The sequence below is a fragment of the Pteronotus mesoamericanus genome, unplaced genomic scaffold, assembly GCF_021234165.1.
Source record: "Pteronotus mesoamericanus isolate MK-2021 breed Mesoamerican mustached bat unplaced genomic scaffold, CSHL_Meso_final contig_25, whole genome shotgun sequence".
Lineage (NCBI taxonomy): Eukaryota > Metazoa > Chordata > Mammalia > Chiroptera > Mormoopidae > Pteronotus > Pteronotus mesoamericanus.
In genome coordinates, this window is record NW_026555105.1 from 19,156,011 (window position 1) to 19,182,849 (window position 26,839).

At 46.5% G+C, this 26,839-nt stretch overlaps 1 protein-coding gene and 1 non-coding gene across 3 annotated transcripts; both read left to right on the forward strand.

Moving 5' to 3' along the window:
- Positions 1 to 26,220, forward strand: SNTA1 (syntrophin alpha 1). Of its 2 annotated transcripts, none has more exons than XM_054573880.1 (8): positions 1 to 434; positions 3,681 to 3,866; positions 18,326 to 18,530; positions 21,983 to 22,190; positions 22,327 to 22,457; positions 24,408 to 24,604; positions 25,315 to 25,502; positions 25,587 to 26,220. In XM_054573880.1, exons 1-8 carry the CDS (start codon positions 125 to 127, stop codon positions 25,677 to 25,679), a joined length of 1,518 nt encoding a protein of 505 aa, XP_054429855.1. In that variant the 5' UTR covers positions 1 to 124; the 3' UTR covers positions 25,680 to 26,220. The 2 variants fall into 2 exon arrangements, with proteins under 2 accessions (XP_054429855.1, XP_054429856.1); XM_054573881.1 differs by lacking the exon at positions 1 to 434 and adding an exon at positions 445 to 616.
- Positions 3,090 to 3,210, forward strand: LOC129071038 (small nucleolar RNA SNORD22). The gene has a single exon (XR_008529198.1). It is a non-coding gene; the product is annotated as a small nucleolar RNA SNORD22 (small nucleolar RNA).
- Positions 26,221 to 26,839: the final 619 nt, after the last annotated feature.

Below are 26,839 nucleotides of genomic sequence, written 5' to 3' on the forward strand. Positions count from 1 at the left end.
GGGGGTAGGTTGGCGGCTGGCCCAGCCGGGGCCCCCGGTGCCCTCTGTCCTGGGCGTTTGGTTGGACCCGGCCGGGCACTGCAGGGCAGGGCGAACGCGGCAGCCCGGGGGCTCGTAGGCGAAGATGGCGTCAGGCAGGCGCGCCCCGCGTACCGGGCTGCTGGAACTGCGCACCGGGGCGGGCTCGGGGACCAGCAGCGAGCGGTGGCAGAGGGTTCTGCTTAGTCTGGCGGAGGACACGCTGACCGTGAGCCCCGCCGACGGCGAGGCCGGCCTGGAGCCCGGCGCCCCGCGGGAGCCGGAGCCCGCACAGCTCAACGGCGCCGCGGAGCCGGGCGCGGCGCCCCCGCAGCTGCCCGAGGCGCTGCTGCTCCAGCGGCGCCGGGTGACTGTGCGCAAGGCCGACGCTGGCGGGCTGGGCATCAGCATCAAAGGTGGGCGAGGGGCCACCAAGGGCGCATGGGTCTCAGGGGCTGGCAGCGTACCAAGGATATGGAGTTGGAGGACTTCTCTCTTGGGGTAAGAGGGTTTGAGGAGACAGAGGCAACCGAGGGCACCCGGAGCACCAAGGTCGGAGAGAGTTTGAAGAGTCCGAGGTCTCAGTCGAAAAACAGAGGTGTGGAGGGGGTTTGGGACGCACCAAGGACACGTGGGTGGGGAGTTGTGTGTGGAAGCATAGGGATCCAAGAGAGGTTATCTGTCAGGGATTGCATAGACATGAAGGACAAGGGGGCCCCCAGGATAGCAAAGGCTGGAAAAAAGGAATTGAGGCCTGGGAGGTCACTAGGGCAGGGAGGGGGAAGTCCCTGAGACACAAACAAGGTGGGGGCTAGGGGTAAGGCCTGGAGTTCAAAGCAAAGGGGTGCCTGGAGATGAGGCACCGGCTGGGCTTACAGACAGGGGGCTAGAAAGGACCTAGAAATCCGAGGACCCAGGAATGCCATGTACCTAGGCAGAGCTAGGTTTGAGTTTCTTGGTCTGACCATCTCCACCTTGCACAGAATTGGGAGGGGTGAACATAATTGTTATTCGTCTCTGTGAGCTCTCAGCTCCCAATATGGACAGATTTTTAGAGTGCAACCAGACCGTTATTTGAGGATCAACTATGTGAACTGAAGTCACTTCCCATCTTTGCTTCTCAATTTCCTCAACTATATAATGAGGCTTGTGATAGAGTTGTGATGTTTCTATGAGAAAAGGACTTCACCCTGCTAGCACGTAGTACGTGCCTGGTTAAAGCACTCACCCTGCCAGCACATAGTAGGTGCCTGGTTAATTATTGCTGTTAGGTAGGAGGGGAAATGGAGGCCAGGAGAGATTTCTAAAGCAACTAAACGTGTGCTTAAAATCACTGCACACCCCAGCTGTTGGGTTCACCATTCCTCTCACAATTACTTCTCAGGGTCTCAACTCCCAGCAGTGTGCTGTCTTCCTTGGAAAAGGTTGTCAGCCTTTCATATCATCCTGGATGTGCACTGTTGCATCTTCCTGGTGCTGGCTCTGTTCGTGTGTTTCTAGACCTTTGCCATAGGTGAGGGGGTGGGAATGGTGGTGGCTCAGCTACCACTGTGTGCTAAGTGCTGTGCTCAGTGTTCTATGCTCATAATCCACTTCATCCTGGCAACAAGTAGTAAAAGGTAGGGAGCATAATCATTGTTTTGCAGGTGAAGAAGCTGAGACTCAGAAAAGAAACAATTTTCCCAGGATCACACAGTCAATGAGTGGCAGAGCTAGGATTTGAATCTTAATTATCAGGCCACTAGATAAGTGCCCAGGGGAGTTGATCTTTCCTATGGAAGGGCAAATCCCCATGCAGCCAACCTAAGGGGTATAAAAGAGGAAAATGGGGAATCCAGGGAGTGAACACCAGTCTTGCCCCTAAACTCCAGGATGGGATTGGGCAACAGATCAATCCAGGTATTGTACACCTAATGTGTCCAGGTAATGTGTCAAAGGAACTTAGAGTTAATGTGGAGTTCTATTTTGCATATAGACAAATAGACTTGGAGAGGAGCAAGGACTTTCCAAGGTCATATAAAGTTACATCTTAGTGCCATATTTCCAGGTGGGGGTGAAGTAACTTTTAGGAGGTATCAGGGGAAGTACCAGGTTCATTCAGTTCTTTATATATATAGATGGGCTGCTGTTGCCCTGATGACCACCCCTCTAGGGTCCAGCCCAGCTCAGGCAGCCAGGAATGATCATAGTTTCACATTGAACTGAAGCCCCCAGTTTCAGGCAGAGCAGGGTAGATATAAATAGAAACCCCTTCCTTTCCTAGGGCTCAAGCTCTGTGCAATATAATAAGCAAACCATTGGGTCTGTGCGGGGGTCAGGAGAGACTTCCAATCCTACATCTGGCACCAGTTTGTTTTGTAACCCTGGGATAATGACTGCCCCCTCTGGACAACTAGTTCCCCATCTTTAGTATTTTGGAGATGGACCGCTGTGTGGTATCTGAGGGTCCTACTTTCAGTCTGCCATAGGGTTAACAGTATTGGTTCTGAAGCCAGGAGACCTAGGTTCAAATATATACTGGCTTTGCCACTTACTAGCTGGATGACCTTGGTCAGGGGGCTTCTCTCCACACTTCCATTTTCCTGATAGGAAACAGCATGTCTGTGTGATTGGGGCATCTTGAAGATGCAATGAAACCCCATTGACAGCATTTAGCACAGTTTGGCACTTGGTACATGACACTAATGTGAACTGTTATTTCTTATTTTAGAAGGATATTCAAGAACTTGGCAATAAAGCAATTCAGTAAAATGTATTAGCTTTTTGTTGTTGTTTTTTGCATCAGAGATGCAATTCAGATAGGCCTTTGAAATCTCTAGACTTTAAGGCCTTGGCTTCCAGCCTGGATCTTAGATTGAAACCATGGCAATAACTAATTTTATTGTAATGCCAAATTATGGGATATTAGTGGGTTTCCCTCACTGTGGGAAAATTGCTCAAAACCCAAAATATTTAAGAAAAATTTACTGAAGTACCTTGTAAATTAGTCAAACACTGGTGAACACCCAAAGCATTGGACCAAAAGATCCAGTGACCAAACTATAACATTAAGAATTTAGAAAATGACTTTTTCCCAGTTAGAAAACATTCACGTGTGTTAATCCTGTTCTAGTTGCAGAACCTATAAAAGTAAACCCTGCACCTGGTGGGGGGAGAAGAGGAAAGTTTGTTCCAGAAAGAACTGTCAGGGATCATAAGGATTTCTATACATGGGAAAAGGAAGAATAAATCACATGTTGAAAGAGCATATATTTTTTCTAGGTATAAAGAAAAAACAAAGCATGTACAATGGACTGCAATTCTTGAAGAGACCAAAAAAGGAATTTTCAAGCAATTTCTTATATAATCTAGCTCTTCAAATTTGCATATGATCATTTTAGTCTTTATAAATAAAAGGGTTTTTTTAATCTTCAAAAAGAAAATGACTTATTAGTACTATTAATGTCTTAAACTTCTAAGATTTTTTTTTGTTTAAAAAAATTTTTAAATTATTGTTCAGACTTCTAAAATTCGTTGTTGAGATTTTCTTTACTCTGCCATCTACCCTTTCCCAGCACTGGGCTGGGCACTGCAAGATGCCTTCAAAAATAATTTTGCCTTGATGTGACTCCCACGTGTTGAAGTGTCTGCTTCAGTTCTGTCCTCTTTCTATGCCTGTGCAGGAGGCCGGGAGAACAAGATGCCTATTCTCATTTCCAAGATCTTCAAGGGCCTGGCGGCTGACCAGACAGAGGCTCTCTTTGTGGGGGATGCTATCCTGTCCGTGAACGGGGAAGACCTTTCCTCTGCCACCCATGATGAGGCGGTACAAGTCCTGAAGAAGACAGGCAAAGAGGTGGTACTGGAGGGTAAGCACTGGGGAACCTAGGGTGTTTGGTTGTTTCCTTCCTACCTCCTCCAGGCCTCAAGCAATGGGGACGGGGAGGTGGGGAGAGTTGGAAACAGAAACAGAACTTGGGGACCTGCCTTGAGATAGCATGGGATGGTGGCAGGAGAGCCAGCCCAGAGCCAGACATTCCTCATTTCCTCTGGCCCTCTCCCTTCCTTTGTGGTGAGTGAGTGACTCAGGGGAAGAGAGGGGAATGGACTAGAGATGGGACCACTAAGATTCTTTCCTAAGGAACCAAAAGAGCTCTTAAGTCCAGGTTCTTCTAGTATTTAGGGGTCCTAAAACCCTGAGATGCATCCTTCTTTGCTAGAGGACTTGACCTTTATGTAGCAGAATATCAAATCCAGCAGGGATCAGAGAGGAGGTTTGTTTTTGTTTTTATGTTTTGTCAGTGAACCTTGGAGGTTCCCCTACACTATCCCCTCATTGTATGGCCTTGGATGAGACCTTTGCCTTCTCTGGGCCTCAGTTTCCTCATTGGTTGTTACAGACCTCTTGCTGCGGTTGTTGCATATCTGTCTTTTGCCATCTCTTTCAGGAGGTTTCTGCTTTGCTCAGCCCTTTCCTCAAACTCCACACTGCCAGTTCCGGAAGTTGTGGGGGCCAGAGGAATGTGTCTGGCTCATGGCCCAGAACAGACACAGGGAGGTGGCGGGGGTGATGGAGAATGCCATGCCGAGCTGAGCCCCAGGCCCAGATACTGACAGGTTACCTTTGTTTCCCCAACAGGGTCTCTTAAGAGGCCACAGAAGCAAACAGGCCCTAGTCTCTGGGTGAGCTTTGGCATTCTTGTGGCCCTGACCTAGGTTCTCTCTCAGTTTTATTTTTACATTTTAGGTGCATCTATTTAAATGCTACTGGTGCACTTTTTATTTATAATAATAATAATAATTATTATTAATATTATTTATTACTGGTGCACATTTAATTTTAATTTATTTATATTTTACTGGTACACTTTCTTTAAACTTTGATTTTATTTATTTATTTTTAGAGAGAGGGGAAGGGAGGGAGAAAGAGAGGGAGAGAAACATTGATGTGTGAGGGATACATGGTTGGTTGCCCCTTGCATGCCCCCAACTGGGGACCTGGCCCGCAACCCAGGCATGTACCCTGTTGGGAATTGAACTGGTGACCTTTAGGTTAGCAGGCCGGCACTCAATTCACTGAGCCATACCAGCCAGGGCATACTGGTGTACTTTTTAAATATACAGTGTATAGTTTTAAAAAGCCAACTCTGCAGTATTGGTCCCTAAAAGCTTAAATACATCAATCATATTTTAACAGCAAAGTTCAATAACAAGATCTCACATAAATGATATGGATGTAAGAGACTTTTCCTCCCTGATGCCTCATTACTTTGATATTTATAGCCAATAATGCAGTTTGAAACAGCTGAAATTCATCAAAATGTCATATTTTGGTTGACTTGAAAAGCTCTTTTAGTTTCTGCTGTTTGAAAGCTTAGTCTATAGATGGTAAAATTTTTACTGTGGACACATTTCTAATCCACCCTGAGGTCTCCCTTAGACCCTCAGTTCCTCATCTTTAGATTGAAAATATCTCCATTTGTCTTCTCAGTGTGGATCATTTTGAGAATGTAGCATCTCTGAGTGTTAGATACTTGAAGCATCTGCTGGTTTGGGAGCTAATACCCCGACCTTCCATCTAACTCATTCATTCCACTCCCTCCTCTCTAAGTCAAGAAACATTTTCAGACACCTGCTGTGTACCTGGTGTGCAGAACAAGAGTCAGAAGCTAAACTAGACCTGGTCTTCTCCTGAAGGAACGCATCATATGGTGCAAGAGATAAAACACAAACACTGACTCCTCTACACAAACTATTTAAAAATCAGTTTCTAAAATCCTGTCTGCTCTGTGGTGAATCTCTGGCCTTGGGTATGACCCTTGTCTTCTCTGGGCCTCAGTTTCCATGTCAGACGGGGTTAGACTAGAACAGAGATGACCAATAGCTTTCACTTTGATTTTCAGCTTCTCTAGTGGTCACTGGGAAATTACTTAGAAAGTAATACTTAGAAAGATTGAAAGCTCTTGTCTGGACTCAGCAGAAATGAGGTGGAGTTGATTAGCAAGGTCTATCATGGATATCACAGGGAAGAGAAGTAACATGTGTACCATCCCAGGATTGAGCGTCTCTAGTGCTTATGTTCTCTGAGACTTTTCATAGGGCAAGAACTTGGCAAACCGTGCTCCAGGTCTCCAACCGAAGCCAGGCCTCTCTCTTGCCCAGGATAGGATTTGGCACATAGGCACTCTATAAATGTTAGTAACTCTCCTCCTGTTTCATTGCATTTATATAGAATTGATAGTATTTCCTCAAGTGTCTAGTGGTATTCTCCAAGGAAGCCAGCCACCTTTATTTATTTTTTAAATAAAAAAAAGTTTAAATTGAGTTTAGAGAGACAGAGAGGAAGGGTGGGGAGGGAGAAGGAAAGGGGGAAAGAGAGAGAGAAAGAGAAAGAGAAAGAAACATCAACCTTCTGTTCCATTTATTTATTCATTCATTGGTTGAGTCTTGTATGTGCCCTAACCAGCAATCTAATCAGCAATCCTGGTGCATCTGGATTACGCCCTAACCAACTGAACTATCCGGCTGGGGCAATGTTTATTGATTTTAAAGAGAAGGAGAGAGAAACATTGATTTGTTGTTTCATTCATTTATGTATTTCTTGGTTGCTTCTTGTATGTGCCCTGACTGAAATGGAACCTGCAACCTTGGTGTATGGGGAGGACATTATAACCAACTCAGCTACCCAGCCAGGGCCCACAGGTTGATTTCTTTTTTTAAAGCTTTCTTCTATTTTTTTTTTAATTGACCTTGAAGAGAGAAGCAGAGAGAAAGAAAGGGAGAGAAAGAAACATCGGTTTGTTGTTCCACTTATTTATCCATTCATTGGTTGCTTCTCGTACATGCCCTCATTGGGGATTGAACCTGAAACCTTGGCATATACAGATGATGCTGGAACCAACTGAGCATCCGGCCAAGGCTGATTTTTATGTCTTTAATAGGGCGATTTAGAGGATCTAGTTTTTTCTTTTCTTTTTCTCAATACTGCAATAATTTTTTATATTTTTTTCCTTCTCCATTTACTTTATTGTATTTTTTCCATTACCATTTATCCTCCTTATACTCCCCTCTCCCCATTCAGTCACCATACTGTTGTCCATTTCCATGAGTCCTTTTTCTACTTTTTTTCTTGAATGAGTTTTGATAGTTTGTGTCTTTCAAGGTATTTCTCCATTTCATCCAAGCTATCAGATTTATTGATATAAAGTCATTTATTATTCCTCCCTTTTGGATGAGAGCTCTATTCTGGTTTCTCTTCCTCTCCCCTCCATTTATACTGCCCTATTCAGTGATTTCGAGGGCACTCTCAGTCTCAGAGCTGAGCAAACCTACCAGATCACCAACATGTCACAGGTATTGAGATAGAGTCTGCCCAGGGATTGGAGCAGGAAGTGGTCCCTTCTCTCTGGGTGGTCAGGGAAGACTTCCTGGAGGAGAGGATGCTGGCACTTTATGAACAATAAGCAGAGCTGAGTATGGAGTGGAGGAAGGGCACTGCAGGCAGGAGAGCTGTGTGAACAAAAGCATAGAGGGGTGAAGTGACTTGACTTACCTGGGGAATTGCCTGGGAAATAATTCAGCTTTACCTAAGCCTATGCTGTGAGGAAAGGAATGGAAAGAGGAGGCCAACCAGACTGACAGATCCTGCAAAGCCTTGAATGCCAAGCTAAAGGAATTGGACTTTCTCTGGAGGGAAAGGAAGAGCCATTAAAAGTTCTCAGCAGGAGGCTTGCACAGTCAGCTCTGGACTTTAGCAGGATCAGCAGTCTGGTTTAGAGGGAGGCACAAATAGACACAGAATGGCAATGAGGAGACTGGAGTCATGAACAGGAAGGAGATGGTTTGATCTAAGCAGGTGTGGATAAGAGCAAGAATCTGGAGGTTGTTACCTTGTTAATTTTCCCCAGCTTCTTCTTTGTTGAAGCCTCTTTTGAGCTGCTTTTCCTGGCCCAGCAGGCTTATGGAAGGAGGTAATTTCACCCAAGGCAGCAAAGGGATGAGAGTGGGGTTGGGGGTGGATACAGGGGTCAAGAATCTTTGAATTGCACGGATGATCTGAGAAGCCTGAGGACGTGAGGGAGCTAAGATCCTGAGTTATGGCTGATCCTTGAGATTTGGAGGAGTCTGTGGAGAAGCTAAGGGCTGGGCAGTGGCCTAGGTCAGAGCCAGTGCTCTTGGGAGCCTCTCTGAGCTTGGGTTCTTTGCTAGAACCCAATCACTGGCCACATTGTTTAGAACTTCCCTCCCTGCCTCCATCCCTCTCAGAAACTTGCCTCCAAGGGGCATGTCCTTTGGATGAGGACTTGGCAGGGCAGCTGGGCATCTTTCCTGAGGCCTGGGTCTTGATGAGTACAGAGCTCCCTGAGAATGTCCTGAAAGAACAGAAGTCACAGTAAACTCTGGGTGCCAGCCAGATATATACTTCTCCAGCTTAAGTCAGGGACCCAGCTGGGCATCAGCATCCCCAGCCTGCCTCCTCAACCTTTTCTTCTGTGACGTCAGGGGTTTGCACAAATGTCTTGAGCCTGCTCTCAGTCACAGGGATGTGTTTGTGAACGGAGTCTGGGCCCAAGCTGGCAGCCAACATGCCTCCTTCTGCTGCTTAGAGAGGCCCATTGTGTGCACAGACCTGGAGCCAGAGCTAGCCTGGCCCTTGGAGACCAGGCCTGTGGGAAAAGGGGGGACAGCCAAATGCCTCCCCTCCCTCCACCCCCTGTGTGGCTGGCAAGACAGGGGCAATAATGAGCCTCTGATATGCTAAAAAAAATAATACTAAAGAACAGTAAAAATTAATAAAGTTAATTTTGGTACTTTGTACAAAAAGAAAGTACATCCCACATAAAGATTAGGCTTTAAAAAGATACAGCAATAGAGTTAACATGTACATAAAATGCACACATAGTAATGGGAATTGCTATAATCCCTGTGTTACAGACAAAATCACAAAGCTTTGTTGAGAATAAAGAACTTTATTCAAGTCGTACAACCAATAAATTGGCAAACTTAGAATTCAGGCCAAGGTCTATCTGGCTGCGGAGGCCACTGTTGTTGCCTCAGCCTTGAATAATACCTACTTTGCATGATTATTTGCAAGATTAAAAAATAATACGTGGAGAATCTGAGATCTTGCTCTCCAGAATGTGTTGTCAGTTTGGCTCAAATAAACTCTTAAAAAAAATTGAAAAAAATATGTGTAAAGTGCATGTAATATGCTGAGGCCAGTGCCCACAGTAGTTACTTATTTATTTTATTTGCTGTTTATAAGGACGAGACTGTGTGTTTGAAGTACATCGCACAATGTCTTCCACATGGTAAGCATTCAATAAAAGTCAGCCTTTATTATCATCACATCAGTGTCAGCAGCATTATTGTTTTCTTCAGTAAACTCAGAGGCCTTTGAGGGCAGGAACCATGTAGTTTGTCTCAGAGCCCCAGGGCTGGCACTGAGCCCAGCACATATTAGATCTTGGTGAGTGTTTGGGGAATGATCACTAGTATACATCTCTGACCCTTTCTACTCTATCTTTAACCTTGTCAATTGCAGTTTACTTTCCTAAATGTTTAAGATGGGGCTCAACGCTCAAGATGGGCATGACTGACTCCTGGGAATTTCTATTATGAGTTCTTACAACTCCAAGTCCAGGCTCCTGCTGACTTCTCCCCAGGGAGATAGACGCTGCCAGGTGCCCTGCCCGAATTTGGCTCAGTGCATCACCACCATCAAAAGGGATGTTATTCATGACTGAAGCTAATTTGAGGTCACCCGAGTCGGCTTAGCCAAGTGATGCCATGTTCCTGAGGTGCCTGTGGGACTCTTGTCCTAGGAATAGAGTCATGAATGTATCTCCTGTTCAGTCCTCCTATGGCTGCAAAGACCTGTTTTGTTCTAATCATTGTTTTCAAGGGGACATTATTTGGACACACACACACACACACACACACACACACACACACACACACACACACACACACGGCTTTGGGTTGTATGACTCCCCACGGACAAAATTTTGCTTAATGCAGCCTTGGCCTGTTTTCTGGATCTTGATTAAAATTCCTGTAGGGCTCTGGAGGGGGTTCTGGCCGTGATTAGCTGTGTGAGCCTGGCTGCTGATGGTAGTAAAGGAAATAATAATGATAATATGATAATTACAGTGATGGTAGTGTCTGCTGTTCATGGAATACCTACAGTGCACTAGGCACTGTGCTAAGTGCCTTCCGTATGTTTCTCATTGATTGCTCAAAACCACCCCTGTGAATCAGGTATATTATTAAACTTTTTGTGCAGACAAGAACAATGAAACTCAGAGAGGTGAAGCTACTTGCCCAAGGTGACACAGTAGCAGAAATGGAATTCGAGCGCAGATCTGTCAGATGCAAAAACCTGTGTTTTTAAATGTTTATACTGCACTGCAAGTCATTTAACCCACTTGAGACTCAGTTTATTCAATTTGTTCAATTGTTAAATAAGGACACAGATCCATTTCATTGAAATAGTGCAATTAATTGAAGATGTGTTTGTGAGAGCTGAGCTTGGTGCTTGGTACATAGTAAGTGCTCAACAAGTATTTTTTTTAAATATCCTAGAACCTTTTGCTTCTAGAAGAGTTGATGAAGTCCTCAGTCCTGAATCCTGGCTTAGATGATTTGAAATGTGGTGATGTATATATTTTTTTAAAAAGTAGATTTAAAAAATATGTAATAGTTAATATATGTCTGTTAAAAACCCAGGAGAGCCCTACTGGTGTGGCTCAGTGGATTGAGTGCCAGCCTGCGAACCAAAAGGTCACAGGTTTGATTCCCAGTCAGAGCACATACCTGGGTTGCGGGCCAGGTCCCCAGAATGGGGCTTGCGAGAGGCAACCACACATTGATGTTTATTTCCCTCTCTTTCTCCCTCTCGTGCCCTCTTTCTAAAAATAAATAAATAAAATCTTTAAAGAAAAACAAAACCCAGAAAAGTGTAAAGCGATAATCTTTCATAGGGATAACCACTGTTGATATTTTCACATTCTTCTAGAAAGTTTCTACATTTTGTTTTGTTTTAAATATTTTATTTATTTATTTTCGGGGGGGGGGGTAGAAACAGCAATGTACAAGAGAAACACTGATTGGTTGCATCTCATACACCCCCAACTGGGGCCCTGGCCCACAACCCAAGCATGTGCCCTGACTGGGAATTGAACGAGTCATCTTTTGGTTTGCAGGCTGGTGCCCAATCCACTGAGCCACACCAGCCAGGGCTCCACATTTGTTTTTATTATTTAACAATGTGAGGACATATTTCCAACTCAGTATGTGTAGGGAGAGAGTCATCAATTTGTTGTTCCACTTATTTATGAATTCACTGATTGATTCTTATATGTGCCCTGAGAGGGGATCGAACCCACAACCTTGGTGTATTGGGATGAAGCTCTAACCAACTGAGCTACTCAGCCAGGGCTCATTCTTTTTAATGATTGCAAAACATCCCATTATTGAGATTTGTACATTCATTTAACAAGTATTTATTGAGCCCTGTCTCTGTGCCAGGACTTGATGTACGCATGGGTGATATAGCCATGAACAAGACTGAATCAGGAAGCTTGTGTCTTGTACTTAGCAGCCCTTACCCATGGACTTTCTAGTTGCTCCTCACCTCTTGAACCAAAGAAAATTGTGCTGTGACCCCTCTGTGCACCTATGAGCATTTATCTGAAGCGGGGCCCCTGCAAGGGGTATTGTTAGGCTAAAGAGTTAACGTGCCTTTAGGATCTTGATAGGTGGTGCCCCGTATGCTGCATGAGGGTGTGGTGAGGTGAGATTTTTTTATTTGTCCCAGGGTGTGGCAACCTAGGCTCTGTTGATCAGTCCTGCTGCAGGTCCTGCCAGGGTCTCGAACTATTTATAGTCCAGCCTTGCTAGACCAGCAGGACTTAAAAGGTCATCCCTTCCAGAGCCTGTTGGAATTCCACGTCCACTCTGTACCATCCTGGGTAGGAGGGTGGGCAGCCTGAACTTGAATCATTACAACGTTGTACTCAGAGAGCTGGTGTATTAATGCTCGTTACATAGGCAAAGAAACTGAGACTCAGAGAGACCCCCTTGGGACTTGCCAAGACCAGATAGCAAGTGACAGGGCCTGGATTGAAATCTTTGTCTGTCACCACATTGTGTGCCAATCCCCTTATACTGTTACACTGAGAACAGCAGCAGAAATAATAACCATGCTATTGTTTACTGAAGACCTATTCTATGCCAGGTGGGGCAAAGTGCCTTTCAGGTATTGAACCTCAATATGCTGAGCAGTAGATGTATTTTGCTCCCATTATAAAAATGAGAAAATAGAGGCTCACAGAAAGTCAAGTCACTTGTCCAAGGTCACAGAGCAGGGAAATTATACTCACGCCAGAAATTATACCCAAGCCTGCTTCACTCCAGAGTCTAATTCTACGTGATCTCTCCAGGCTGAGGAGCCCCAGGCCTGTCAATATTCATTCATTTAACAAATTTTTTATTTACTGATTATCTAGTATATGTCAGGTACTATTCTAGATGCTGGGGATGCCCTACTAAGCAAGAAAACAGATCCCTGCCTTCACGGAACTGACATTTTGGTTGGAGGAGAAAGGCTGTAGACTAGTAAACACATGATAGATCATGCAATTTCAGGTGGGGGCCAGTAAGTGATCACCTACTGAACAGACAAGGAACAGCTTGAGCGTAGAGGACAGTCTCCAGCCAAGACTCAAAGCCAAGATGTTCAGTCACAATCATTTATTGAGCACTGGGATAAGTACTGGGGATGCTGTATTGAGCCAAAACAGATGTAGCCCCTTTTCTCTGCAATACACATGTTCCCTCCCTATGGTACTGGGCTAGGCAAATGGTCCTGCCTGTCTGTCCCTTCTGTTTTTAGCGGAACCTATTCATGGGCCCTTGGGGCCAGGGCTGGGTCCTGGCTTGTCTGCTTGGCAGAGCTGGGAATCAGGGCCTCTGGAACAGGCGGGGTTTGTGTCTGTCTCAGCTTCTCAGGAGGAGAAGGAAGGGCCCATGTGTCACTGCTTTACCAGGCTCCTAGGCCAGGATCTTGGCTGGGGAGGGTGTGGATACCAACTGGGTCTATCTGCAGAGTCTCAAGAATGCTGGCCACAGGGCCATGGTCATGCCCTCAGCTTTTCAGGCCCCTGCCTTTGGGCAACCCTGCCCTGCTTGGTAGGATGACTCAGGTAGAAACCAGAGCAAAGAGGAGGCCCCAGAACTGGGCTATTTATGGTCAGTCTCCGGGGCCCCCAGGACCTCGCCCCCGCTCTGGGACAAGCCAATTGGTTTGTGAAATCCAAGCCCTGTTTTGGGCACCAGCTGGTGTGCTATCCATTTATAGTTCTGGGACAGCCTGGGTGTGCTGGGGCGCTAGCAGTTTCTCTGGCTTAGAAGTTGACAAATGTTCATTTGTGGAACACATAGCATAGGAGATCCCTGCTGCATTCTGGGGACACAGATGAGTCAGATGAGGTCCCCACCCTCACAGCACTCCCAGCCTGGTGGAGGACACAGGTCCCCACACAGACAGAGGGGAGCGGGTCTAGGGGACTGCACAAGTGATAGCCATGGTGGATCCAGTGTGGGCGTCTGGGAAGGCTTCCTGGAGGGGTGATGTGTGAGCTGAGCCGGGACCTCCTGGGCTGTAGCACCTTCTTCCTCCTGCTGAATGAACCTGTACTGCTCTGGCATTCATTTCTCCAGTCACAGAAGCTGACTCTGGGTTTGAATCAGGCCCAGCTTCTGTCCCCTAGGAGCTCCCATTTTTGTGGGAGAGACAACCCCAACACACAAAATAACAGAGTCCTAAGAAGTGTGGGAAGGGGTGGCTGATAGGTAAGAAACTTGTATTTTTCGAGTCCCTAACCTGTGCCATGTGTTTTACATAATCTCATTTAATTCTAACATCTCTCTGAGATAGACATTGTCATTCTTCTTCTATAGATTAGCAGTTTGAGGACAAGGGGAGTGAATTACATTGTCCATGGTCACACAGCTAGACAGTGCTGGAGGTGGAATTCAAATCCAAGAGTGCTTATCTCCAAATGATGTATTAAGGGTATTCTGTGCAGACATAACTGCATTTTCAAAGATGTGGGAGTCTGGAAGCTAATACAGCTTCTGAGAACTCCCAGTAGATCAGTATGATTGGACTAGATGGTGAGATTAGGGATGTGGCAAGAGGTAAAACCAGAGAGGTAGGCAGGGCCCAGGTCCTGGTGACCCTTGAAGTTGGATGAAGGGTACAGGGGAGCCAGGGCAGGGCTTTGAGCAGAGTAGGAGCATGGCTAGTTATAGCAGGGAGATCAGCTGCACCCCTGGGTGGGAGTCGGGGCGCTATTAATCAGGCTGCTTTTGACTGCAAGTCACAGGAACCCAATTCAAAGGGGTTTTAAACAGTGGATAAAGTGTGTTTTCTTCCAGAATAACTAAAGGTAGTCTGGCTCCAGGGTGATTAAGTTAAGGCCTCATCATTCTCATTGTGTGGACTCCAACGTTTGTGGTCAAAAAGTGACTCTCATTGGTGTAGGGCCAGTTTTCCTTCCAGCAACTTCTAAAGGCTAGAGGAGAGGAAGAAAGGAGTATACTTTCCTTTACATCTCATTGGCCAGAATCATATTACCTGCCTCTTTCTAAACCAATCACAAATAAGAGGAATGGAAAGATCATGATTATCTTTGGCCAATCAAGATTCTCCCCTTGGGTTGGGAGGAAGCCAAGCCTATGGGGCTCAGGGTTTGTTAGCAAGGAGAAAAGGGCAGGGGGATGGTTTGGATATCAGATAGGCTGTGATGTCTCCCACCTCTGTCACCCCTTGAGACATAACTGAACATTCAATTTTGGGGTAAGTCATTGCTGTAATAATGAGGATGAGTCATTTGTAGTCCTAGTCCACCAAAACTTTGGGCCTAGGCTTAGTTCTCTCACAAAAACCTGCTCTTACTTTCAACATAACTTCTCTTCCAACCACAAAACATTTCTAATTCCTTCTCACTTTCAACCCTGTTGGCCTTGGTTTCTATCTGAGCCTCCAAGGACAGTCTCCTGTGACAGAAATAGCTTCTTATCTGGTTCTTTGAGGGCACCGTGCCAAGAGCTGCTTCCTCACTCCATTCTGACTGGTCTGCTCATAGTCAGAACATACTGGTTGGATCTTGACTTCAGACCTCAGATGTCTAGCAAGCCAGATGGCAGAAGGGAGAGGAATGAAGACTGTCTGAGGGCTAGCAGGGATAGGCACCTTTCAGTAGGGCAGTAAAGGGGACAACCTGGCTGGGGGAGGAGAGACTAGTGCTTGGGCAAGTCTTTTAACCCTCTTGGTATACAGAATGTCTTCCTAGTAGCTCATTTTAGAGGTGAGGACTCTGCTGCTCATGAGAATTGGGAATAGTACAGATGACAGGGTACATGTGGCAGACACTGTTGGTTGCCTACCTACCAACCATTTCCTCTTCTTCCTTGCTAAGAGAAGCCTGATTTTATTGGGTGGAAATGTGCTCAGTCTCAGAGGCTGAACTGTGATTGGCCTAAGTCATGAATCATGGGCCTAAGTCATGATTATTCTCTCTTGGTAATGATTGTGCTAGGAGTGAGCCTGCAGCCCACTTGGGCCAGTGAAATATCAGGCTTTATGGAAATGTTTACCGCTTTGATAAGAGGGAGGTGTTAGGAGACAATGCCTTTTTAAAAAATATATATTTATTTATTTTTAGAGAGAGGGTAAGGAAGGGAGAAGGAGAGGGAGAGAAGCATTGATGTGTGAGAGAAACATCCATCAGTTGCCCCTTGCACACCCCCAACTGGGGACCCAGTCCACAACCCAGGCATGTGCCCTGACTGGGAATCAAACTGGTGACCTTTAGGTTCACAAGGTGCCAGTCAACCCTCTGAGCCATACCTACCAGGATGACAACTCTTTTTTTGGTCTGTTTCTTCCTTTGGGTTTTGTCAACTGGCTTGAACTGTGGCAGCCATTTTGTGGTCATGAGGGAAGGGCCAAGAGAATGGCAGAGAGGCTTACCCTGAATCTGGTGTCTGAAATCGCCTTCCTCCAGACTTACTGTTACGTGAAATCATAAATATCTTTATTGTTTAAGGCACTGTTATGCTATATCCTATTATTTGCAGCCAGACTTACCTAATTTACATAGCAAGAATGACCAACATGTTTTGTTACCAATCACCCTCAGGTGATTGGTAATGGCTGCTGTAGAACACTGATTGATTCATGACGTATTCCATGAACAAGGAGTAAAGAAGTGGTAGTGCCAGTCTTTTAATCACCTTGATATACAATCCTAGCCAGGTCCAGTCCAATACCTGGCATATAGCAGGTGCTCAAAAAAGCCTGACTTGTCTCTGAATCTGTCCTCTCACCAAGCTGTTCTCAGATCAACCCTGTCATCATGGTACCTTTCACTTGTAGCTCCCAGTGTTAAGTGAGATCTTTTTCTAGAAAAGCATGGGATCCAGGCCCTGATCAAGACTTTTTTGATTGCAAATATCATAACTTCTGTAGATATGGCAGCCTGACTTTTTAAAGGATGAGTATCAGAAGCTGGAAAATTAGCAGGTGTCTGGCAAGGCTTTCCAACTGTTTCTCAACATGCATCTCCACTAATTTTCTCTCCACAAACCAGCTTTCCCCTCTTCTTTGTCCCCGTAGCAGAAGGTGGTTGACCCCCATAGCAAATTTGCTCAAGACACTAGTCTAGGATGTTTTCCAGTTTCAATTTGGGAAGCCAAGTGTGGGTCAGGTGTTCACCCCTGGTCCTGCTAGCATAGCCAGGAAAGCAGGACCACGTATCAGAACATGACTTCATAGGTCAGTTGGGTAGAGAAGTAGATCTGGACTGCCATTCTAGAACTGTACTGTCCAATATGGTCACCAATAGCTCCATGTGACTATTTAAATTTAATTTTACATTGTTTAAAATGAGCTCTGGCTGGTGTGGCTCAGTGGATTGAGCACCTGCCTGCAAACCAAAGGGTTACCAGTTTGATTCCCAGTCAGGGCACACGCCTGGGTTGCAAACCAAATCCCAAGTAGGGGCAGCATGAGAGGCAACCATACATTGATGTTTCCCTCTCTTTCTCCCTCCCTTCTCCTTTGTCTAAAAACAAATAAATAAAATTTAAAACATTAATTAATTAAAATTAAATATAAAGCCTATTTCCCTATGTCTGTATAGAAGTCCCGTACTAGGCTGGGAGCACTGTGAAGGCAGGGACCTGGTCTGACTCAAAATAAAAAAAGCAACTTCTCACTGTACTAGCCACATTTCAAATGTTCAAGAGCCATATGATACTAATGGTTACTGTATTGAACAGTATATATATAGAACAATTACATGATCACAGAAAGCTCTGTTGGACAATGCTATTCTAGAAGGTGTCCACTTTACTCAGTGATGATTGGTCAGAGCTAAGAACCCCTAGACACCTATATTGGTTAGAGTACAATCTATGCTGCTATAACAAGAAACCCATAACATACTTTGTCTCCTTGCTTTCTTAGGTAACAGTGCAAGTCTGACATGACATCTCTAAAGTGTCAGCATCCATTTACTTCTGTTTTGTTGGTCAGTCTTCCTTAGAGTATGACTCACATCCTCATAGTCAAGGTGGTGCTTCATTCATCTGTATTCCAGCCAGCTCAAACCCTGCTGGGGAAAAGAGGAGGAAAGAAAGGGTATGCCCCTTTCTTTAATAAACAGAACTTGATTGTTGCACACATCCTTTCTGCACTCATCCTATTGGCCAGACTTGTTCACATGAGCACTTACATAGCTGCAAGAGAGCCTAGAAAATGAAGTCTTAAGCTGGGAGACTGTCACTAAATTGGAGGACAATTAGGACTATTTCATTTAACTCCTCCTTTTTGCAGATGAAAAGAAGGAAGAGATAGAGGCAGACACTGGGACAGTGGCAGAGCAGTCACTTCTCCTGACTCCCATCTCGGTGCCCTTTTACTACCTTGCTGCAGCTGTTGTCCGCAGCCACCCCAAAGGTCTAAACACTTCCACTTACTTGGTTAGAATTTAGTCACATGATCATGCCTAGCTGCAAAAGAGGCTGGGAAATCTAGTCTTTCTTTTAGGTGGCCTTGTGTCTACAAATCAGGGGAAAAATGAGAGAATGATGTTGGAATGCATCTAGTGTTTTCTACCATAAGGTCAGAGGCTTTAACCTAGAGGAGGACAGTGACATTAGACATAGATTAAACTCTTAATGGATTAGTGAAAATTGTGGTGTGTGTTTCATGGGAGCCCATGTCACAGTGGTAACTGCTGACCTGTCCCCTGACCAGTCAAGTACATGAAGGAGGTCTCACCACATTTCAAGAACTCTGCCAGCGGGACCTCGGTTGGCTGGGACTCACCTCCTGCCTCACCCCTTCAGCGGCAGCCTTCCTCCCCTGGCCCCCAACCCCGAGACCTCAACGGTACCAAACACATGTCCTTGAAGATGGCATATGTCTCGAGGAGGTGTACCCCCAGTGACCCGGAGCCCAGGTAAGCCTTGGGAGCACCTCAGACAGGCATGCCCTGATGTTGTTGGGTGGTGGGGCCAAAGGAAAGATATAATGCCTGAACATGGTAGGTGCTTAAGAAATGTTTGTTGAATGGGTGCAAGAATGAAGTTATGGGGACGAGGGTGTACTTTGCTTTTCTCTTCTTCCTCTGGGTAGTTCACATCTGAGGAGGAACTTGGTCAGTGGAGAGCCCTGGGTCCCCAGTCCTGGTTTTCCTTGAACTATTCCCTTTTCCTCACTGACCTTTCAATTTCCCATTGTGAACTAAGGTTGTGGGACTCAGTGATCCTCTCAAGCCTCTTCCGACTCTGCTGAGGTTCTGAGATGTCTGGTAACATTTGTGTCAGGGCCATGGAAGGTTATCATCCTTCACATTTGAGCAGCCCTTAAAAGTTCATTGATGATACAATTAATACCAGGCAACATTATTGTATTTACCACATGCAATTTTATTTAACTCTCACAGTGACCCTATGAGAAAAGTCCTATCATTTTACCCCATTTATTAGATAAGGACAGAGAGAGGAAGTAAACTACCGGGGGTTAATCACACAACCATGAAGGGATGGAACTTGCCTCTTTCCAGGTATCCCTATCTGCTTTGGAAGCTCCAGGTGCTTGAGTGATGGTGGTGGTTGAATGTCGATCAAGTGGGGTATGCAGTATTAGGGGTAATGTATATATGGCATAAAAGGCTGTGCTGTGGGTCCTAGTTACATTTAAGGGTTCATTGTCATTCAAATACCCAACATTGGCCGGGAGGGCCAATTAATGTTCAGCATCCACATATCCTGGCCCTACTTGATGACCCAGCCCTACTTGGTCCGCATGAGGTAATTCACAGGTCACCTACAGGTGATCCACCAAGGGTGACTTTTGTGTTTGTGTTAAGTGAAGGTGAGGTGATTTTAGTCCTTCCTGAGACTCCTAGAACCTTAGGTTAATTGTGATTTCCAGCCTGATCTTGGACATCATCTGAAGCATGTATGTACATGTATTTCTTTCTTTTTTAAAAAAGACTTCTTTATTGATTTGAGAGAGAAAGAGAGGAAAGGGAGAGAGAAAGAGAAAGAGAGAGAGAGAGAGAGAGAGAGAGAGAAGCATCGATTTGTTGCCCCACTTATTTATGCATTCATTGGTTGCCTCTTGTATGTGTCCTGATGGGGATTGAACTCACAACTTGGTGTGTCAGGATGACACTCTAACCAACTGAGCTACCTGGCCAGGGCTGTACGTGTATTTCTATATGTGTGCACATGTAGATGGCATGCAAAAACAAGTGTTTGCATGTGTGAGCATTTGCAAGGGTATTGGTGTAGATTTGTGCATATATGTTTATGTGTTTATGTTAATATTTATATGTGTATATGCATGTATGTACATGTGCTTGACCATATGACTACATCTGTAGCTACATGAGTAACTTAAATATAACTGGGGTTCCAAATCACTTTAATATTCCAGTCAAAGGAACAGAATTTGGTAACTGAAATATAATGAAAAATATTTCACTTTTCCTGAGGGTTACATTGGGGTACAAGTAGCATAAACCCAATAAGTAATGGCTTAAATAAATGAGAGGTTTATTTTCCCACATGTTTAAAAAGTCCTGGGGTCAGCTGTTTATTTAGGCTGCTATCACTGCTCAAGAATGCCATTAGGGAATCAAGCTTCTAGCTTTTTCTTCTGCACTCGTTTTTTTTTTTTAAATTTTGAGAGTATGATTATTAAAGCTGGAGATAGTGAGCTAAAGGAAGGGCTTAGGGTAGAGAAACAACAGGAGAGAGCCTAGGTGGTGCTCTGCTTTGGCTCTCTAGAAACATTACAAGAGAGAAGTGAGCCATGCTGGGCTGCGTGAATTCACTGAGAAGTAAAAGACACAATGACAGAAGTGAGCCATAGCGGGGCCGCTGTTAGCTCACTGAAAAGCCTGAGAAAAGGGAGACTTGGAGATAGGCTCAAGGGGTAAGCCAGCGATGAGCTGCTGTTGCCCATACTCCTGTTGTAATCCTTATGGGGACCTTCAGAGTTTAGGAGAGAAAAGTAAAGATGTATGCCTGAGAGGGAAGAAAGAGGTGGGCATGCTCCAGAGAGAACCTGCTCCCCTGCCACCTTTATTGTGTATTTTCTTCTTCGAGGCAGGATGGTGGCTGCACCTCCAAGCATGTGTCCACCATGTTCCTGACAGGATGAAGGCAAAAGGGAAGGGAATTTTTCTCCTGATATTTTGTTCTATTGATGCATAACAAACCGTCCAAAATTTTAGTGTCTTAGGAGGTAATGGTTTATCGTTTCTCACAACCCTGTCTGGCTCAACTGGCCAGTTCTTCTGCTCTATGTGGTATCTGCTCGGGCTGGATGCCCAAGATGGCTGCTTTATTCACATGCCAGTTGCCTTAGCAGGGATTGTTGGAGCAGCTATGTTCTTCCCTTCTGCATGGTCTTCCCAGGTGCCTAGCTTGTTCCTCTTCTCAGGGTAATCAGCCTCAGGGTAGCTGGATTTCATGGTGGCTTGGGAATGTGCCCAAGTGTCACTTCTGACACATTTTATTTGTCAAACTAAGTTACAAGGTCAAAGAAAGGAGAAGTGGACCATGTGTACAGAAAGGGATAGATTTGTTGGAGGCTGTTTTTGGAGACTAGCTACCGCATCTAGGAAAGCGTTACCTTTCATTCAGAACTGGGTCACGTGGCCAGCCTGGGCTGCAACGGAGTCTGGGAATGGAAGTATTTTTCTTTCTAGCTCTGTAGTAGAGGAAGGCAAGGGTGAATGAGGTGGGAGTGGGTGTTGTCTGAACCATCATCCTGTTTCTGCCCCACCTCATCTGTTACAGAAAGGCCAAAAGAGAGTAGACCTTTTAGGTATCACAAAACATTTTAAAATCTCCTCCCTGTCACTCTTCCTCTGAGGACCTCCCTGCAAACCTTCCCCAACACTTGTCTGCATGGCTTTTTATCTTCCTCCCTTTTTCCTACTCCATTACTCTAGTTCTTTTTACGTAGACCAACTTGGCCTAGCAAGCCTCTTCTCTCTCTATATTTTTTCCCCCCTAATTAGTGCATTACTTTTGGTTCTGTTCCACAAAGGACTGCTTAGCAAGGCAGTCCTTCTCGTTAGAAACCAGGAAAAAAAGGCCAGATAATGAATCCTCACACAGCAATAATTTTGGCCCCATTACATGTGTTTGAGTATGTATGTTTGTCTGTGTATCCCTATGTGTGTGTATCTCATAGTCTCTTTTTTCTATACCCCATGAGGCATGAGTATCCAACTATGGCTGGATCCCTAGCAGCGAGTATCCCTCTGATTCTCTCATGGACACCACAGTGGTTTCTTCTAGTTTGCGGTAGATGGGGTTTCTTGGGCCAGATCTCAGCTGGTCAGCTGCAACAGCGGACAGATCCTCCCCTCTACCTCCCTTGTGCCTGCAGGTATCTGGAGATCTGTTCAGCAGATGGTCAAGACACCCTCTTCCTGAGGGCCATGGATGAGGCTAGTGCAAGGTCGTGGGCAACTGCCATCCAAGCCCCTATCAATGCTCTAGTGCCCTGGGTCAAGGACGAACTGCAGGCACTGCTGGCAGCTACCAGCACAGCTGGGAGCCAGGACATCAAGCATATTGGCTGGCTGACGGAGCAGGTACCTGCTGGGCCGGGACCTATTTTTTCTTCCCTTCCCCTCCCCTGGAGCTGACTTTATTCCCATTGTCTCTCTACCCTGGCCCTCTGACCTCCCTCCTCCCTGTCCCTCTTTACTTCTGCCTTGTCCCCTGCAGCTGCCCAGTGGGGGCACAGCACCCACCTTAGCCCTGCTGACTGAAAAGGAGCTGCTTCTCTACTGCTCTCTCCCCCAGACCCGTGAGGCCCTGAGCCGGCCAGCCCGGACCGCCCCACTCATCACTACCAGGTACCTGCAGGCAGTCAGCAGTGTGTGTCTCACCCGGAGCTTGAGTGGGTGATGCGTTAATGCGCTTTAGAAGCTGGGGACCTCAGCCCCATTTTGCCCTGAGTTATTCCCCTGGGGTCTGAAGCTAGTCTCTACCCTCTCTGGGCCTTGTTTTCCTCATCTGTAAAATAGGGGCTTGAAACAGAAGGCCGTGAAGTCCCACCAGACACTTGTTCATTGATACTCTGCCCAAACTTGTGCTGCATGGTGTGGGGGACAAGGGGCTGACCCCATAGTCTGCCTTCAGGGAGCACCAGGTCTGGTGGGGGACACTGACCTAGGAACAGCCTTTACAATGCAGAATTGCAGGAACACTTAACTCTACCTGGCCTGGAGGGGGAAGGTTTCAGGCAGGTGACATCTGAGATGGACTTTGACAGATGAGTAGAAGTTTGCTATTGAAGAAAGGGTGTAAGAGTATCTCACACAGCGAGAACAACATAGTCAAAGGTACAGATGCATAAGGGCTATAGTGTGTTTGTGGAGTTATGAGTGTTCTATAACCAGTGTGTAGAAACTACACAGGCAATGAAGAGAAATGAGATAGGGGGTTGGCAGGGCCTGATCTTGCAGATCCTGTTGCCTGGTTAAGAAATGTTAGATTTATCTTAAGAGTTGTGGCAGAATGGAAGAGTTTTATCCTGGAAGTGAGGTCACTCAGATTGTGTTTTAAAAGAATCCCTGTGGCTGCCAGGTGGTAAATGCACCTGAGGGGCAGGATGGAAGCTGGGAGGCTGTTGCAGAGAGATCGTGCAACTGGGGAGAGGCAGCAGATGGAGAAGAAAGGCCGCATTTGCATTGAAAAACACATGGGTGGTAAAATTAACCTGGCTTAGCACTTGCCAGATGGGGAGGGTGAGGGAGGTGTCCAGATGAATGGATGAATGGGAGGCCTGGAGTTTGTGTTTGGGCAGGCAGTGGGACTGGGGGTGAGAGTACAAAGGGAGGGGGTTGGAGCAAGATGCTAAGTTGAGTCAGGAGGGTGTGGGGGATGGGTAGGGAGCTTGGATAGGAAGTTTGGGGACTTGTAGGTCTGTAACTCAGGGCTGTAATATGGGGGACCAGGTATCACCAGCAGCTCTAAGGGAAAACTGAAGCTACAAGAGAAGTATGGAGTGAGGAGCAAAGACAGCTACAGTTCAGAACTCTGAGATGTGTAGCCCAGAGAGGGGCAGTGAGCTGCCCAAGTTACATAGCAAATGGAAGGTCAAGCAGGGTCTGGGCCCTTGTCATCCACGTCTCCTTACCCTGGGCTAGGCTGTGGCCCATGTGTCAGAAGCCTGCTGCCTAGGGATAACTAGGTCATGGACTGCTGACCTGATCAAGTGACTCATTAATTCTGGCTACAAATGTTTATTGAACACCTACTATATGACAGGCATTGTTTTAGTTGCTGGGAATATAGTAGTGAACAACTTAGATAAAAATTTGTACCCTAGATGATATTCTAGTGAAAAAGACAATAAAAAATTAACTGAAACAAATAAGTATAATTTCTGGTACGGTGATGAAAAGTAAGGCCCATGAGTGGCAGGAGTACTGTGTTACACAGCGAGGGCTTCTCAGAGGAGGTGACCTTTGAGTGAAGGCCTGAAGGAAGTGAGGGAGTGAGCAATGCAGATAATCAGGGAAGAGTGTACTCGGCAGAGAAAACAGCATATGTAAAGGTACTGAGGCAGGAGTTTGGTGTGTTTGAAGACACCGGTGCATCTGGAGCTGAGGGAGTGAGGAAGAGTATGGCAGGAGATGATCTACGAGTCAGTCAGTGCTGGTCTGGAAGTCATGTCTCCCACTAGGTGGTAAAGGAGTCACAGGGTTCCTTCCCAGGACTTGCCCTTGGCCAAGAACTATTTTCTTGCACTGCCTGGGGCCTCCTACTTAGCCCTCTGCCCTCCCCATCCTCTGCCCCAGGCTGGTACACTCAGGCCCTTCCAAGGGTTCGGTGCCCTACGATGCAGAGCTCTCCTTTGCCCTGCGCACGGGCACACGCCATGGTGTGGACACTCACCTGTTCAGCGTGGAGTCACCACAGGATCTGGCTGCCTGGACACGCCAGCTAGTGGATGGCTGTCACCGGGCTGCTGAGGGTGTGCAGGAGGTGTCTACAGGTGGGTTGGTTGGTCTGGGAGTGCCTCTCTGATAATGAGTCTCTTATCCTGAGGGACACTCAAGCTTCCATCTTTAGGGTGCTTCAGGAGGGGGATAGAATGCGGAGTTTGGGGTCTCCGAGGGCCCGCTGCTTTGGGTGTGTGGATGCCCTGGTAGATAGAAAGACTCTTCCTTGGGGTTTTTCCTGCCTTGGCTTTGTGATTCTGCTGATGAGAATTTGAGAGATGGCATTTGGAGCAGGGTTGCCAGAATAAAATATGGATACAGACTTAAATTTGAATTTCAGATAAATATCAATTTTTTTTAGTATAAACATGTCCAAATTATCCATTATTTACCTGAAATTCACATTTAACTGGGCAATTCTAAATGTTTCTAAGGTCTCCAAGGGCCGTGTTGGTGGATCTGCTGATGCCTTCATAGGGCCTGGGCCTCCTGTCCCCCTTTCCACTTTTGGTGCTCCTGGGAGTGGGACTAGAAGCAGGGTATAATTTTGCTGTGGGCCCACCTTCCTTATTTTAGGGTAGGGGTGACTCTTTGCTGGTTGGGTGTACAGATGGCATGGCAGACAGTGGGCCTCCCATCCCTGGTGGTATTCAAGCCCCACTTTTGGAGCTGCCAGTTGGGGTTGGAAGGAGGGCTTATGGTCTCTGAGGGCCAGCTGTGCCCATTCCATGTGCCCTCCCATGGCCATGTGTCCTCTCTGCAGCCTGCACATGGAATGGCCGTCCCTGCAGCCTCTCTGTGCACATTGACAAGGGCTTCACGCTGTCGGCAGCTGAGCCAGGTGCGGCCCAAGCTGTGCTGCTCCGACAGCCCTTCGAGAAGCTGCAGATGTCCTCAGACGATGGTGCCAGTCTCCTATTCCTGGACTTCGGGGGCACTGAAGGAGAGATTGTGAGTGGAGGGGGAGGGGGGCTGTGCTCTCCTGGAGGCCAGGCTAGATGGAGCTCCTGACCCTTCTCTCCATCCATCCTGCAGCAGCTGGACCTGCATTCGTGCCCCAAAACCATGGTCTTCATCATCCACTCCTTCCTCTCGGCCAAAGTCACCCGCCTGGGGCTCTTGGCCTAGAGGTCGCCAGATGCATTAGCCCCAAGGAGGGGGTGCCCACTCCATGGCCTGACTTGGTCCTCCACCGACTGTCTGCTCACTGCTGGGCTGAGGGAAGGGAGAGGAAAGGCACAGGAGTGCAGAGAGACCCAGCCCCTGAGGGGGCTGGGATAGTCTTGGGGACTGGGACCCAGATTCAGGACACAGTGGATCCTGTCTGTGATGGGGTAGTCTCCCTGCTGCCCCTGCCCCCATCTCCCCGCCAGTGCCTTTTGCAGAGAGATATTCTGTGTACACAGAAGCCATTCCAAGCCTGGGACCTGCCCCTGTGGGGATCCTGACCCCAGCCAACAACTGCCAACTCTCCTAGAGGCCCCCAAGCCACCCACAGAGACCCTGACTGAAGCTGGAGTGCCCCGGGGTGTGAGGCGAGAGGAAGAGGAAGAGGAGGAGCCTTTCTGTACATTTCTACTCTCAGCTCCATCACCTCGGGGCAGGAGGTTTTCCACTTCATTCTTTCTTTCCTCCTTATTCTTGGATAAATAAACAGCCTGTGAGCACAGAGGCAGTCTGGCTTGGTGTCTGTGTTTTGTGCATTGGCCTTTGGGTCATGTGGTGGTCCCTGAAGTCCCAAGATGGAGCAGACCCAAGACTGGGGCCCCTTTTTGGGGAGAAAAGCAGGCCTTTAACCACAGTGTCAAAGAGAGAGTGTATTGGTTAGTGTTGTATGACAAATTACCCCAAAATTTAGCAGCTTAAAACAACAAATGTATTCTTTCAAGTACTGTAGATGAGGAATTTGAGAAGGGCTATGCTGAGTTTTCCTTGTCTCAGGGTAGGTCATGAGATTATAGTCAATATGTTGACTGGGGCTGTATTCTTCTGAAGGCTTGACTGGGGCTAGAGGATCTGTTTCCAATATTGCTCATTCATTGCTATTGGCAGGAAGCCCCAGTTCCTCACCACATGGACCTAACCATAGGGCTGCTTGAGTGTGCTCATGACAAGGCAGCTGGCTTCCCCCAGAGTGAGTGACACAGAAGAGAGGGCCAAGAGCAATCCACCATGCCTTTTATGAGCCAGTCTTAGATGTCACATACTGTCACTTCTGCTTTATTCTATTCATTAGGAGTGAGTCAGTGAGCCCAGCACACACTCAAGGGGAGGGGAACTTTTTCCAT